The sequence below is a fragment of the Furipterus horrens genome, unplaced genomic scaffold, assembly GCF_987537825.1.
Source record: "Furipterus horrens unplaced genomic scaffold, mFurHor1.1.pri manual_scaffold_7, whole genome shotgun sequence".
Taxonomy (NCBI): domain Eukaryota; kingdom Metazoa; phylum Chordata; class Mammalia; order Chiroptera; family Furipteridae; genus Furipterus; species Furipterus horrens.
The window spans coordinates 88,618,765-88,635,120 of NW_028327177.1; the positions used below are offsets into that span (position 1 = coordinate 88,618,765).

At 38.5% G+C, this 16,356-nt stretch overlaps 1 protein-coding gene across 8 annotated transcripts in view; it reads left to right on the top strand.

Annotated features, from left to right (window-relative positions):
* The window catches only part of CADPS (calcium dependent secretion activator), a 527,617-nt gene extending 515,184 nt beyond the window's left edge, over positions 1-12,433 (top strand). For all 8 annotated transcript variants that reach the window (XM_090283896.1, XM_090283897.1, XM_090283900.1 and 5 more), the window contains 2 exons: positions 7,795-7,899; positions 11,213-12,433. In XM_090283896.1, coding sequence (XP_090140022.1) covers positions 7,795-7,899; positions 11,213-11,392 — 285 coding nt within the window. In that variant the 3' untranslated portion in view covers positions 11,393-12,433. The remainder of the gene's footprint in view (positions 1-7,794; positions 7,900-11,212) is intronic.
* The last annotated feature ends 3,923 nt before the right edge of the window (positions 12,434-16,356 follow it).

The following is a 16,356-nucleotide window of genomic DNA, read 5'->3' on the forward strand; positions in this document are numbered from 1 at the left end:
CAGAAGATTGCATCTTTCAACTATGTACCCACTTTTAAAAGCACACAGATGATACACCCTTTTAAAGAAGCCCTTTGGGAAGCTTTGACAAATCCTGAAGCTTGGATGCACTCCTTCAGTGCTTTGCCCACTTGGTATAGATGACTTGAACATGGTCAGGTTTCTTATTCACATCCTCTCTGAGTCTGAATTAGAACACTGAATACAACCATAACCCTGGCAGTGCTTAGATCTGAGAGACATGGCTGTGGAATTGCAGCTCAGGTTAACAAAGCTATGGGTACTTTGGTAGTAGTGTAAAGAAACCGTGGATGGTGCTTTTCACATGCTCTTGAATTACCCAAATTGTAAGGAAGAAATATGCATTTAAAGCTTCAAACATAAAAGATTTCATTACAGTATTTCAATATAGCAATTGAAATAGGTTGTGGGGTTTTTTTTTCCTAATTATAACCCACTTTGGTCACAAAAAGCAAAGTGAAGAACTTAGTCACATGCGTGTGGCCAAAGTATTATCTTCCCCTTTGACTCCTTGCCAGCAAACAAAATGTCCTTTCTTCATTAAACATTCTAGGCAAGGTGATGAGGCAATTTCTCTTATGTGTGGCAGTGCTGAGCTAGAAAAAGGGTACTTTCCAAAGAAAAGATAAAACCCCTCCAGCATTCACTGAGTTTCTTCAGTCCAGAAATACAGGTTGGTTACCAAGAGGTTACAAATGACCTGTTTGCTCAGACATTTTCAGAAGAATAGAAGCTGCTCAGAGAGCTTTGCACAACCCTGAATAACTTATACTTAGGAAGCAGGGTGGGACAGCGTGGTTCAGATAAATACAGCTAACACTTAGTATATGCCTGGCACTATTGTAAACACTCCACAAATACTAACTCATTTAATTCCCACAACAACCCTAAGTAGTTTTTAATTAACCCCATTTAACAGATAAGAAAACTGAGGCACAGAGAAATTAAGAGTTTTATGAAGATTCAAACATAGGAGAGTCCTGGTTCAAGTCTGTTCTTTTAGCCACTAGGTTGCACTGCCTCCCAGCTCTGAGTCCAGGCCTCATCTCCAGCTGCTGGGCCACCTTACTTCTCTGAGTCTCAGTTTCCTCATCTGTGAAGTGAGACTACAGATGATAATAAAGACTCAAATGTTTAGAGTTTAGACATGAACTACCCAGGCATTTAGTGCTTGGCCTGCCTGTCATATATGCCTTGAACGTGCCAGTTTCAAAGGAAATACATATTTAGAAATGAACTAACAATAGAACTTATATTTTTGTAAATTTCAACCTATTCATGCTTAAGGTATGTGGACTGGGTCACAAGTTTTTAATCAAAAAAGGTGTGTGTGTGTGGTACAATTATTGGTCCTTAGGACAAATACCATAACTTCTAAATGAGCTCATGTTTATGATATTGGGATAAATATTGCCCTCAGTTATAAGCATGGCCCAACATGTCTTTTTGGGAGTGTGTGCATATGTGTGTGTGTGTTTTCTTAAAAGTGACACTAGGCAATGCATGTCTCACTTCAAAAAAAAAAATCTTTTGAAGAAAAAAGAAACAGAAAGAACTGCGTTTTGCACCACGCTATTTTCATTAGATTGCCTAAAATTGTTTCTCTTACTCTCCATATTCACTGACAATTTTAAAGCTTATGATGTATAATTTCAGAACTGAAATTTTGATCAGCGTTAGAACTTCTTATCTCCAAAACTCTGTTAGGAAAATTGGATCCATTGTGATAAAGGCAACTGTTTTAATTGTATTCTATCTTGAAAACTCAAAGTGCCCACAGTGAGAATTTTCTCACTTTTTCCCAGTAGCAATGGTTGAGTTACCAACGTATGAGAAAGTATGAAGTCAGGCAATGCTACAAGGGAGAAGAAAAAAATATGTTGATTCTAACTACAAAATAGCATCCCTCATCCTCATCCCACTTTTTCTAATCCTGTCCTTTAAGAGACAGTAATGGTTGATTGACTCTCAGTCATCAGTTCTTTAACTCTTGGACTGGAGAGTGGTATTCCACGGGAATCCCCTTGCCTCCCCACACTGGGCTTAGTGACTTTCTAAGCCAATAGAAAGTAGAATCTTTCCAACACCACTGAACTCGGGCTCTGAGACATGTACAACAGCATTCTCCTACACACACACTTCTCCATCGAGAAGTTCCAAGCTGAGGAAACTTAGAGAACTAGAGCTGTTTCTGTATAATTAATCCATTACTTCTTTAAATTATTGAGATGAAGAACAGTCCACTTATTTAACTTATCTATGTCCCCTTTTTTACTGGGCTGTTAATAGTGTCGACCTCTTAGAAGGTTAGCTTGATAATTAAATTCTGTAGTGCTTATGGAATGCTGTGCATAGTGTCCACACATTATAAGGGTTCACTATTCAATAACTTGGTAGCTATTTTTATTAATTGTTGGGGAGAGAGTGTGCGCATGTATGTGTGTGTGTGTGTGTGTGTGTGTGTGTGTGTGTATTAGGAACCTTGTGTGAATAGTCCTTTGTTTAAAACAGTAGACTCTGAAGTCTGACAGAATGGTCTGGTCTGACTAGGGTTTTGTAAGTTAAGGAGTAAGTTACCATTGTGATTACTGAGTATGGAAGCACAGTGAATAGTTCTATCTCCTTTCAGCCTGTGTTCCTTTTTTCCATTGCCACTCATGTGTGATATGTGGCTTGCTCTGAAAACAAATGAGTCAGTAACAGTAAGGTCTCTTTAGGGCATCAAAGTAACATCAGGATGGGATCTAGCATTTCAACTCATCTAGGTAGAGGTGGCCGTGGTCACTCTAGTAATGCTCCATCTTGCCGCTTAGGGATTGTCCAAATCTAAGTGAAGGTCTGTTTTCTGTGACCTCTATATTGTCCAATGAGGTGTAAATTATATATCTTATCTCTCAACCTTTCAGCCTTACCATGAGATGTAGTTTCCAGGGGAACAGCAAACCCAAGGGTAGGGACTCGGGAGAAGAACATGAGTCCCTTCTCGGTCACTAAATTTGGGAACTTCTCAGTTTCAAGAAATAGTAATCAAGAAAAATAATATTTTAACACAGCATTTTAAAAATTGGAATTAATGCAAAAATCTATGATGAACAAAATATCAAAATATTAATTAAGGATAGTATCCAATCCTGCACCTGCAAGATCCTGCCTCACTTGCTTCACCCTAATCCTGGTTATAGTGAACCCTGATAGTGCAGAAGAGATGTATTTTGTAAGAATTGCTCTGCATGAGCTTGTGAGTTTGCAGGGCAGAATCTGTGACTTGAGTATATCTGCACGTTAATTCCCTAAGGTTCTACTAGATATAAATCAAGAAAATTCCTTTTGTTGTATACTGAAAGTACTTATATCTGTTATGTTTTGGGGTGTAATAATAACAAAAGTGGCTAAATTTTATTAAGTACTTACTATGTGACAGTCACTCTGCAAGGCACTTTACATAAAGTTAGTATCTCTTCTAATGCTCACAATAATCCTATGAAGTGGGCACTGGCATTAACCCCAAGATGAAAGTGAGAGTGTTAAGTAGCTTGGTTGAGCTTACCCAGCTAATAGGGGGCAACCCAAGATGAAGCTGTAGCTTATCCACGTGGGGTTTGAGGAATCACTTGCTATTTGTCTAAATCCTTTTAATCCAATATTTAAACCAAAGTCAATATAATCTAAAATGTGCTTTATTCACCTAGGATGGTTTTGTAGGTTTTGTTGATGCTTTACCACAAAACAAGTTTACAACAGAATTTGTTGCTAAGTGTCCTTTAAGACTGATGCATACAATTCCAGAGATACTCCATTAGGAGTCATTTCCTCCTCTATTATATGGCTTTTCCAGTCACTTTCTCTGCTTTCTCCCTTCTTTTCTGGTATTCTTGGGGAAGGAGAGAGGGAGAGCGAGAGAAGAGGAGGGAGATGATGGTGATAGTGGTGGTGGAGGTGATCACTTGTTTTGATGAGAGCTTTACCCACATTATTTCATTTAGTCATCAAAATGCCAATGAAAGGCTGGCTAATCCCCATTTTTTTTAAATCAGGAAACTGAGTCTCTGAGAATATAAGTAACCTAACCAAGATCACAAACCAGGCAAAAGACAGGTAAGGTTTATGCTCTTAATGACTACATTGTAGAATGGAAAAAAAGAAGATTAAATGGCAAAGTTTTAGATCAACCTTCCAGCTCCCCTTAGAGCCCTCAGAACTGATTGTGGCTATTGGAGAAATACCAACTTTCCAAGGGCCCTATTGTCCTGCGGGCCACAGCTATGATGGGCACCGTTTTTGGTTCCAACTATAAAACCCTTATAAAATTATCCCCAGAGTGCATACTTTAAAGGTGTCCAGGGTACTGGGGGGTTTATTTTTCTAGTGCTTTTTGAGGATTCATATAACCTTACTTAAGTTTCTAATTAATATAGATGAATTAAAGACAGGCAGCAAAGGAGTCATGATTATACTTAAATACTTAGTACATGTCATCACTTCACAATTTTTTATTCCTAAGAGTTTAGAGAACATTTACCCAAAATTTTAGTGCCCAGGTGTTAGACTATCTCTGGAAAATGCATATCAAAACCACAGAGAAAACAAAATAGGGAGAATTGAAAATGTTTCATTCATTTCTCCTTCTGAAGAATCCTAAATCTGCTGTATTAACATCAATCTCAACTACAGCAAACCTGGTTAAAGCCCTGCAAACTGCACGAGGAAACACAGTAACAACCCAGAAACCCAGTAGTCTGCTGATAAATATTTAACAACTGGCCTTCTGGTGGGGAGGAAGCCCTGGTTTGTGGTGTTAGCCAATTTCCATGGTGTAAAAATTCCCACAGTGGGCTATTTCTGCCTGTCAGTGTGCTACCCCGAATGTGGAGTTGGGAAGAGATGTACAGGATTAGCTCTCCTGAAGAGCACACTATTATTACAGCCTCTTAGGGAGGAGTGATCAGATAGATGATGAGCTATTTCAGTCCAGTGCTTAATCCTGGGGAGCAGGCCTCACGAGCTGTGTGGCATTGGCAAGTTGCTTCACCTCTCTGCACCTTTGTTTTCTCCTCTACAAAGGATAATATGGAAGATCCCTTTCACCTCTACCATTTTAAAGTTCTAGAATGCAGTGACTCCTGCTTTCTCCAACATCCAAATGCCTTTAAGCGCCTTTCTGGAAAACCAAGTTAGCGCTGTGCTGCGTCCAAAAGTGCCGCCAATTTTGTCTCCTGAGCATAAGGTTTGGAAAGGAGCGGCTTCTCCCTTTTGCCTCTTTAAATGTGTAGCCAATGGGGCATCATACATTTTTTACACTTCTTTTGCTAGATGTGAGATCCAGGAGGAATGGATGTTCCAGGGCTTACTTGTTCTTCTGGGGCGGGAATCTGTGAGTGTGATGTACTGATCCATTGCGATCTGCATTGCCTACCCCTCTGCCCTTTCAGCAGTAGAGAAAGAGTCCTGATGGTTTTCTACTTTTTTGTCTTTATGTTTTACTACCCTGAAGCCATTTGCAAGAAGAAAACTACTCTATAAAACAGGGGTGGGGGTCGTTGTTTTCTTCCCCCGGAAGGTGGCACATCTCTCAGCAAAGAGAAAAAGGCATGTTGCACAAGGCTTGCTGGCAGTGATCGAAGCCAGCACTGGTTTGCCTGTTGTCACAGCCAAAGCAAAATGCTGCCTCTGCCTAGAAGCCAGGGTGTCACATTCTGCTTTTGTGTCCCTGAGATGCACACATCATGAGGCCCTGAGCTTCTAGGTTTGGCCAGGAGATCATCTGGGTCCCTTAAAGGTCATCTTCCATCCCCAGGAGCTGGAGGGCAGGAGGGGGAGCTTACTCACAACTTTCAAAATAGATTATTTGAGCCCCCAGATTGCATGTCAGATACAGCCAGTAAATGTGAAGTTTGAGGCCTGGGGTGAACACAAGAGCAGCCCCAGCTGCCCAGAGTAAAGTAGGGCTGAAGAAATGCCAGTGACCCAGTGATATTCCTGTCCTTGGACCCCTTCTTAACAAACCCAGATACAGTGACAGCACAAGCTCCAGAATCCTGAAGCAGGAGGTGCCAAAAACACCACCAATAACCACTACCCCTCCCCCCCCAAAAAGTTTCAATAAAATGTTCTCACTCCTAGAGGGGAAAACCTGTCCATGCCTAAAGCAGCTTGACCTGGCAAACCGTCCCCCTCCATGGAATGAACTGCAAATCTCAAGGAAAAAATCCCCACCCCCAATGCCTGCTCCCTGGGGAGGGACAGAAGGCTCCTAAACTGACAGTTTCGCCTCCATGATCTTTAAAAGAGCAGAAGCTGGCTGTGAGGCTGCAGTGCTGCCTTGATTGGGGTATGTGGTCTCTGTTTGCGGCTGGGCTCCAAGGAGAGCCACAGTTGGCTTTGATGAGGAAGGAGCCTAAAATGAAAAATTTCAAAGAGGGCTTCTGAACTTCATGGCTGAGACTCTGTCGTTTCTTGCAAGGTGAAACTTGGCAGTTCTACCTTGTAAGTTAAAATCCAAATTAATTTTTTTTTAAAGAAATTAAGTCAGAAACAAGGCTTTGGAAAAACTGTGAGTGTTAGGCATAAACTGATTTTGGATGATCTTTAGGTGAGAAAGGGTGGAGTTACCATCAGAAACATGTTTTTATTTATGCTTTTTAAATCCTGGTGTGCAATGTGTGTGTGTGTGCATGTGTGCATGTGTGTATATGTGTGTTGGTTAGCATGAAAGTATGCATCGTCTCAATTTTCTAACCACTCTTTTCTTTACATCTTTTCTGAGCCCAGTTCATATAGATGTCCTATAAATAAATACATAGGTCCAACCACACCTTTTCATTTTATTTGCAAATTGTTTGGTACAAGTGGCAATGCGTAATGAAACCTGGTGAAGTTTAAAAGATTAGATTTTTTTTTATACTGACACTTCATAACACTGTTCATATGTCTCTGAGTGAGATTTATGAATATATGAGCAGTACTGCAAAATTATACCACACCAGAGACTTCCTGCACCACAGGGGTGGCAGTCTAAAGTGACACAGCTTCAAGCATTTTTCACAGACGAGAAGCAAAATTTAACCCCCTTAAGGGGAAGTATGATTTCAACAGCTTGAAATGAGCTCATTTCTAGATTTTTTTTCTCTCATCTTCCATAATTTTTTGGTGTTAAGATTAAAACAGATTGCACAGCCAACATAAGGGCACATAAGATGCCCAGAGTATAATTTGGCCATTAAAGAGAAACCCTCCTTCATTGTCTTTATTCAAACACCCCAATAAAGAAAATGAAAGTAAACTTTGCCCTAAATTTTTAAGGCTCTTAGTCATGATTCTTGGAATTGTCCTTAGCAGACAAGGTCTGAATTTTTCAAAAGGTAAGTAGCAAGTGACAGCAATTAGTTCAGTGGAGAAACCCCATCTCCCTGGGCACCCGAGACAATGGCATTAGGAAATAAATAATGACTTGAATCTCTACTGAATAAAATTAACCAACAAAAAGGAGAATCAGAAGAGCAACTGGTGATCTATGTGAATTGATGCTACATTAGATGTCTATAGTGGAGGAGTTCTATTTTAGATTCAAAGTCCAAACTGATCTCTTTTAGGCTGGTCTGGTATCTTGGGATTTTTTTGTCAGTAATTGCTCACAATCTCTATGCCCTCAGGTTCTCTTTAACCATTTTGTTTCCTCTTGGAACAGAGTAGGGTGCTCAGATGTGGCCTGTTCCCTCTCTGCTTTATAAACACTCCATGATGTGTTGGCTGGAGAACTTTTGTCTCTTTTTTCAGCAATGGTACAACAGCTCCATGAATGTGATCTGCACTTGGTTGACGGACCGGATGGACTTACAACTTCACATTTATCAGTTGAAAACACTAATTAGGATGGTAAAGGTAAAAGAACAAATCATTATTTTTCTTTGCAAATAGCTTACTGGAATTCATTTCATTGGCAAGCTGAAGAACTTCCTTAACACAAAGAATATGAGTTTACATTTAAAACAAGGTGATTTCTACAACAGTATCTCATGCAAGAAAACCTACAAAGTTATTTTGGGATGCATGGTTAATTTATTACTCAGACATCAAAGGAAAATTTAATTAAAGAGAATTTGACATTTTATCAAGGCTGGAAAAATACTTTATATATTTGCTGTGTAAAAATAGCACAAGGGCCATGGTGCCCTTTGCATTATACTTTCAAAGGCTGGCTTTTGGTCCCACTGTGTTAATCACATCAATTACCAATTTCATTTATGATTTAATTAAATAAAAATTTTCCACAATCGATTTAATGAAAATATTTACCTCCAGCTATTTCTAAATATGTCCTGAGATCAGGATGCAAATCAATATTGTTCTCATAGTTAATTGAAGTAGTTTCTCTTACAATGCGTGTATACAATCCAATGTAAAGGCTCACAAAGGTGAGATAACATACCCTGAAAGTAGCTTTTTTCCCTGTTCTTGTGTGTGTGTGCCTTGGACTAATGCTAATTATTTCAGTGTGAAATCTCAGTGGTTTACATGAAATAATAAGATCACAGAAGGGGGTAGATATGTTTTTGATCATTTTAGTTTCCATTTGATGCTTTTCCTTAGCAGGTTTTAAAACATTTCTATGAAAAAAAATCTCATTCAAAACACAAAATCTCTTTACAAATATTTTAACAATAAAATGTAGCTGAATTTCTATTTCTTAGCAGTTTGCCCCAAATCTCTCCTACCCCTCTGATCCCTACCTTACCCCCTGCACCCCATTTCTTAGGCTCCCTCAGATTAGCCCTGTTTCATTGAAGGTGCCCTCTACCCCAGTGCTGACTTAAACCAATTACTGATCTGTTGAGTGTAATTAAGGAAAATAGAATTATTATCATCTGCATTTGATCTCACAAAGGAGGTGCCCAGGGAATGTTACAGACAGCAGTGTATTCCAGTTCTTAAAGAAGAAATATATGCACTCAGACCACGGACCCAGACTAATTGTCACATTTTTAAATTTCAGTTACTTAAGGCAAGCTCACTAGCCATTATTGTTTGACCATCTGAATTCCATTTTCTGGGTATAAATACTCTTTAGGGGAATTTCTGTTTGACCCCTACCAAATAAACATGAAAAGAAGATATTAATTTTAATATTTTAAAATATCTTCCCATGACTGATATCTCCAGATCCATGTTGGGAATGTTGAGATTAGCAAGATTTTATTAAGAAAAGAATATGTCAGAGGGGAGGTTTATTCTTAGTCTTCTGCCAAATAAAAATAAAAATAAAATAAAGTATATATATATATATATATATATATATATATATATATATACATACACACACACACACACACACACACACACACAGACATGAACCACAGGGATGGGACACAGAAATGTCACTGCCAAAGAAACCCCTTCACTTTTACCAAAAGTGGGTCCAGCTTATCTAGAGCCACAATATGGAGGGATGGGGCGGAATTCACCACCTCTTTACAAAGTACATTTCTCAGAGTCTCCTTCTCCAAGACAAACATCTGAATATTATTGACTTTCTTTCCTGCTTCTATCTCTACTCCATGTATTCATCTAATCATTCATAATTCAGCAGCATTTATTCATCCATCCAACATGAGACAAATGTCAGCTTGGCCCCTATTTTTATATTACAAAGTGGAGGATTAAAATGTAACAAGATAAAGTCCAGCTAGAATTTGAATAAAGGGGAGAATGCTCAAATTCTTTCTATCTTTTCTTCCCCCATCATATCTGGCAGCAATTAAATTATGCTAAGTGTCAGCAGAACAACATATTAAAAAGTACAAAATAAATCAAGTTAACTACCTTGGTGTCTGGTATACACTGTACCTACATTCACTCAACCTCCTAGCCTTCCCCCTCAAGGTGAAGACACAGTTCAGATAGCTACCTAGGAGAGCTTGCATCCCAATCCATAACTAGAATGAGCTTTTAATTTAGTGTCAAAACAGATTATTCTTAAGAGAGAAAGCAGATGCTATGAAAACTCATGCTAGGACAACAGCTATAAACTGCCAAAGTGGACAAGGAGTCATCCTATTAGTAATCCTATGTGCTTGGTCTTTGCAAGCTGGACTGCATTCACTAGTTAACTCTGCAGTCATTACAACACATGACTTTCAAAGAGGGGTTTACAATGTGACTGGTAACACTGTAACTGCATTAGATAGACTACAAAAAAAAATAGAAATCCTACTGGGAGTGGTGTTGAAGTGTCTTAACATTCTTTTTCTTGCTTGCATAGCGAGTTTCCCACATCAACAGGAGAAACAACAGAATCAGTAGCTGAAATGAAATGCAGTGTGATGAGAAGAGTTGTAGTTAGAGAGAGACCTCTTTCAATATAATTTTTTATGAAGTAGACAACAGCCAGATGCTCTTGGTCATGTTCAATCAACGCTAAGGGATTTCTAGAAAAACAGTCCATGTGATACCTAAGGAAATCCAAGAGAAATTGCCTGAAGGAACAAAGAATCTGTGGTACAGTAATACCAAACCATTCATCTTGAAAAAGAGCCAGATTTCTTCCCAGAGACCATGAAGTTGTTATCGGAAGAGATATACTTCTTCCCCAAAAAGATGAGAAATTTCAGTCACATGCCTGCAACATACTGATGAGGCTTTAGCGCTCCACCTTCCTCACAATTGTTGCTGCACTTAATAGGTTTCAGATACTGACATACATATGTGTGTCTTGTGAGTGAGACAGAGGGATACACAATCACAAGCCACAAAAATACTAAAAAAGAAAACAGAGTGCAACAGGAATCACAAAATACCATAATCACTTGATCCATTATTTACATTTTAGAGCCCCTTACACTGTCTATCATATTCTAATAACCTCAGAGAAAGAACTAGACCCCCCCACCAAAAAAAGAAGAAGAACCAAAACAATTATGGAACATTTCCCTTTATGGGACTGAATAAACACAAGCTTATGTTCTTTGTCTCATCTAATACAGTTTATCCTGTCACAATTTCTCATTTTCTGTCACTCAACAGATCTCAGTTTTCTGTGCCAGGGAATCTGAGCATAGTGGCTTTTCATTTGACCAGACATATAGTGAGTGAGACTTAGCTGAAGGCCAGTGTTCTCATAACCACACTTGCTTTTGTCCTTTCCCTCCCCTTTGTGGAAATGAGATCGTCCTGATCACTGCCTCTCTTCCCTCCTTAGAAAACATACAGGGACTTCCGATTGCAAGGGGTCCTGGATTCAACCTTAAACAGCAAGACTTATGAAACCATCCGGAACCGGCTCACTGTGGAGGAAGCCACAGCATCCGTGAGTGAGGGTGGAGGCCTGCAGGGCATCAGCATGAAGGACAGCGATGAGGAAGACGAAGAAGATGATTAGAATGCTCGGTCCGGTGTTCTGTGGGACGGATCCCATAATCAATGCATGTCTTTAGTCTGTTAGTTAACCCCATTAGAGAATTTTCTGTCAACTACCATGCCCATGAGATGTTTACCAATACAATTGCCATTTTAGCTATGTGATATCAAGATTAGCAAATCACCTTCAAATCCACCATTTCCCAACCCACGTCTATATGTTTACAGCAATATGGAGCACCATTCTCTAAATACTGATTGTGAAAAATACATAGTCCAACTTCTAGGTGTGTCCCTTTTACCAGCAAAGTTCAATGATGCTTCATTAACGTGCCGTGTATGCGTTGACAATAAATGAATGTGAGGGTCAGTACACCAAGTACTTTCACCTCTTTGTTTCACGTATATGGATGCCAGTTATTTAAATGAGTACACTAAATTAATTTAATTAAGACACATAGGTCTGCTTTGTTTTTTGAGAAACAAAAGGTAAGCCTCCAACAACCAACTTTTGGCTCTCTCTATTCCCCTAAAACTAAAAAAATGAACCCCTTCTGTCCTTGTTAACCTATCCTTTTATTTATCCTTATAGTTAGCCAAAACAGGGTGGCTACATACCAATGGATTGATCCTCTTATTGCCATGGCAAGAGTGATCCTATCATAAATTAACATCAAGCACAGTTCAGAGCAACTGTCTTCTGTACAAGTTTATCCTAGTATATGTTACATTTTGCTTTTATGTTTCAGTAACCATGTATGTAAAAAACTGAATATTTAAATTACAACCCTAGACTATAAATGTGTTTATAATAAGATATGGATATTTCCTTCAGTAGACTGTAACCATAATCTAAATTATTTTGTTCCACACTGTTTTTTATATCTGTCATGTACATTGCACTTGGATCTGTAACTGCACGATGCTGGGGTCCTCTGCAGAGCTATTCCTTTCTGTGTAAAGTAGTGGATCCATCTTGCTTTTTGCCTTATATAAAGCCTACAGTTATAAAGTGTGGAAAACTGTGGCTCCTCAATAAATAACTATTCAAATGTCCAAAGAATACCCTTTTGAGTCTTTTTTCCTCTGTCTCTTTTGAAAGTCGGAACTGAAACGTGAAGCAGGAGAGATGGAAAGAGAAGGGAAGGAGTCATTTTCTTAGAGTGCTTTGCAGCTGTCGGAGTGGGGAGTTCTCTGAGCTTGTTTTCACAAGAGACAGCCTGAAACTTCACGAATTCAGACTCCACTAATTCAGAATCTGTGGGCATTTGGACATGTTGGGCCGATTACACTTGCATTATAGGATAAATAAGGGTTTGCTAAGCAAGAAAGTAGTGTAAACGAGAGAAATGTTTCTCCTGTACGAAGAGAAGGCCAACAAACTGTTTTTAAGCACCACTTCAACAGCAGTGTTTGCATTCAAACAAAGCGTGTGCCAATTATATATGATTCTTATATATTTGTTAAAGCATTTTACAAGATTCTCTAAGATATGGAGCACTCCTCTCATTCCCCAGTCTTTGTCAGCAACATAATCACCTATGTTTGAAAGAAATCAAACAAGGTGTCACCTTATCTGTTTTATCTGTGACTGTCACTAAATCAGGCTGACCTTTCCTGGGGCTGACTGAGGTTTTAGAGAAATGACGAATTTTTCCAATAGAATCAGGTACAATGCTCACCACTTGTTATCTGTAGCCCTCTAAATAGCATGTCTCACTCTTGTTTAATCCTCAGGGTCTGCAGATGCAAAGCACTAGTACTTCCTGCCCTTAGTGAGATTATAAGAATAACTCCCATTTATTGAGCAGCTCTGCTATGCTAAGAATTCTGCATGTACTCCCTTATTTAAATTTCACAACCTTAAGAGGAGAGGACTGTTCTTATCCTGATTGTAAATGAGAAAACTGAAGACAGAAAGGGTAAAGTAATCTGCCCAACCATGACACAACTCCCTATAGAAACATGAATCCAGAGATTCCAGCATAGACCTGTTTATACAAATGGTGGTAATATAGCATTTAGATATGAAAAATCTTTTTCAAATGGCATGACATTAAATCACTGTGGAAAATTTTTTACAAATATATTTGTATTATGTTCTGAGTTGCAAATTTAAGCATATTCCCTGCAACAATTATAAACAATTCAAAAATGTGCAAAATAAAGAGGGAGCATCTGCCTAGTGTATAGAAGATGGAAAGAGGAAGAAAAAAAAAACATGCTCAGGAACTCTGGGGGAAAGCTAATTAAGTGAGTTAGATAACTAACAAACATGATCCAAAAGGTATAAAGAGGAGCAAGTCATAAAAATTGTCTCTAAAACCAAGGTTTAAAAAAATTCCTTCAAAAGAATACTTCACTGCAGCCTAACAGTGAGGGCGCTGGTGATTAGTGGCCCCAGAGTGGCTACCCTGGAGAGAGAGGGCTGTGAAGAGAAAATGACATCAGAAGAGATCAGAAAGAACGGACCAAGGTTAAAGTCAAGGTTATCCTTGACCCTCAAAGCTGAAAAGGAGTTTTGGGATCTTCATCTTTCTTTTTCATTACTTTGGGAAAAAAATCTCAACTCTTTTGTTCTTTCCTTTTTATTTTTTATTCAAATATAATATACATATAGAAGAGTACACAAATCCTAAGTGTACAGCTCAATGATTTATCGCAAAAAGAACACACTTATGGAACAATCACCAGGTCAAGAAATAGGACATAATGAACACCCCCAGGCTTACCCATGCCCACGCCATTTCCCAATCACTACCCCTCCTTACTTTCCAAAGATAACTATCTTTGATTCATAATAGCATTGATTGAATTTGAACCTTTATATGATTCGAATCACAGTATATATTCTCTAGTGTCTGGCTTCTTTTTGCTCTGCATTAGCTTGTTGTTTTAGCTGATATTCATTTCTTTTCACTACTCTGTAGTATTCTAAAGTGTGACTATCCCACAAGTTGTATTTATCCATGTTAAAATATGTTTAGTTTTTTTGTTTTGTTTTTTGGGTTTGCTTTTGTTTTGTTTTGTTTTGTTTTTATAGTTTGGGACTATTATGAATAATGCTGCCATGAATTTCCTTGTACATGTCTTTTGATGCAATTGCTGGGTGACCAGGTAAAGGTATGTTCATTTCGGGGGGACACTGCCAGTTTTCCATTGAGGTAGACAAAGTTATACTCTCACCAGAAGACTAGCAAAGTCCTGACAACACTAGGTATTACCACCCTTTTTAATTTTTATCATTCTTGTAAGTGGTGCAGTGGTATATAATTGTAATTCCTTGATTACAAAAATGAAGTTGATTGCCTTTTAACATACATATTGACAATTTGGGTAGTTCCTCTTAAGAAATTTATGTTTCTTTTCCCCCCTTTTTTAAAACAAAAGTTGTAGAGCTATTTGAGGACTGATAGAGAAGGAGTCATAGGAAGAAGTGCCAGATGGGTGGTGAGGAAAATGTTAGCCTGACAGAAAAGTATTCACTGTATTAACAATCAGTCCACAATAGTTGAGTACATTAGCTCTGCTAGAAGCAGTCAGGTTCTCTCTAACCCATTCTCTCATCAGCCAGTAGGACCTTTCTAAAAGGTGAGTGTGACCTGTCCCTCTCTCAGTGGAAAACATCCAATGGCTCCCCTTGCTCACAGAGTGAAAACCAAGGTTATTAAGGTGGTATACACAGCCATATACAATGTGATCTCCTCCCACCCAGCCAGCTTCCTCTGTTAATTCTGCTCCTCTCACTCTAAGTTTCAGCACCTTTCACTTACTCCTGTGCAGCATGGTTCTTCACCTCTGGGATCCTTCCACTAAGCACCTCATCTCATCTTTCCAATCCAGCTAAACTTGACTTCCCCGGGGAAGCCTTTCCAAACTCCACCCACAAGTCAGCATCCATTTCCCTGGTATATGTCCTCATAACACTCTCTACTTGTCTTTCAGAGTATTCATCACAGTCTTCATGCATGGGTTACTTGCATCATTGCATGTTTCATGTTACCATTTCTTCTATTCAGGAGGGTATGGCCTGCACCATCTCTCCTGCCCTATCTTTATTGTATTCACTAAATATATGATTAATAAATGAAGACTAAAAGTACAAAAATGTAGATGATCTGATTACTATTCTCTTAAAACATTTAGTCTAGATGATATGAATCTTCAAAAGATTCCAATAGATTAAATATTATAAGATACAGAGGAGGGAGAAAAAAAAAAGATACAGAGGAGGGAGAAGGAAGGAAGTCTTCCTGGAGGAGGTGGATCTTAAAGAGCACATAGAAAGGCCAGGAAAGGAGATGAATTAAAGCAGAAAAAGGTGAGAGGATGGGCCGCTCAGCTGAAGCTGTTTTCTTCTTCTTCATGCATTCCCAGTACACCTAGTAAACATTCAACAAATACATGTTGACCTTAGACATTAATGAATGTGCTCAGTGTGTTACGGAAGTCTGGCTTCATGGACAGATTCATGCAGGGGTTTGGAGAAATTAAAATGGGAAGGGTGGATTAAGGCTTCAAAGGACACTTAGTTTAATTTAGTTTGAGTTTGTTGGTCTGAATAACAGCTAACCAGTATTTTTATTTTTTCAAAATATTTAAAGACATTTTTAAGTCAAAAAATCAAATAAAAAAGAATTATGTGAAATAAAAAGTTGAAGGCTCTTCCTTCCCCAACCCATTTTCCCCAAAGTAGCCATTGCAAACAGATGGGCACATATTCTTCCACATATGTTCAAATCACATACAAGTATATTGGATATATATGTGTGTGTGTGTGTGTGTGTGTGTGTGTTCCATCCAATATCCAGTTGGATATATTTATATATTTTATGTATTTATATTTTTAAAATGTATTTTCACAAATGGGATTCATTCTCAGCCCACTAAGGTAAATCATATATTTCATTTATCATTGTAAAATCATTTTTGTATCTTCACATATAGATTTCCCATATTACTTTTAATTGCTGTGCTACATTATGG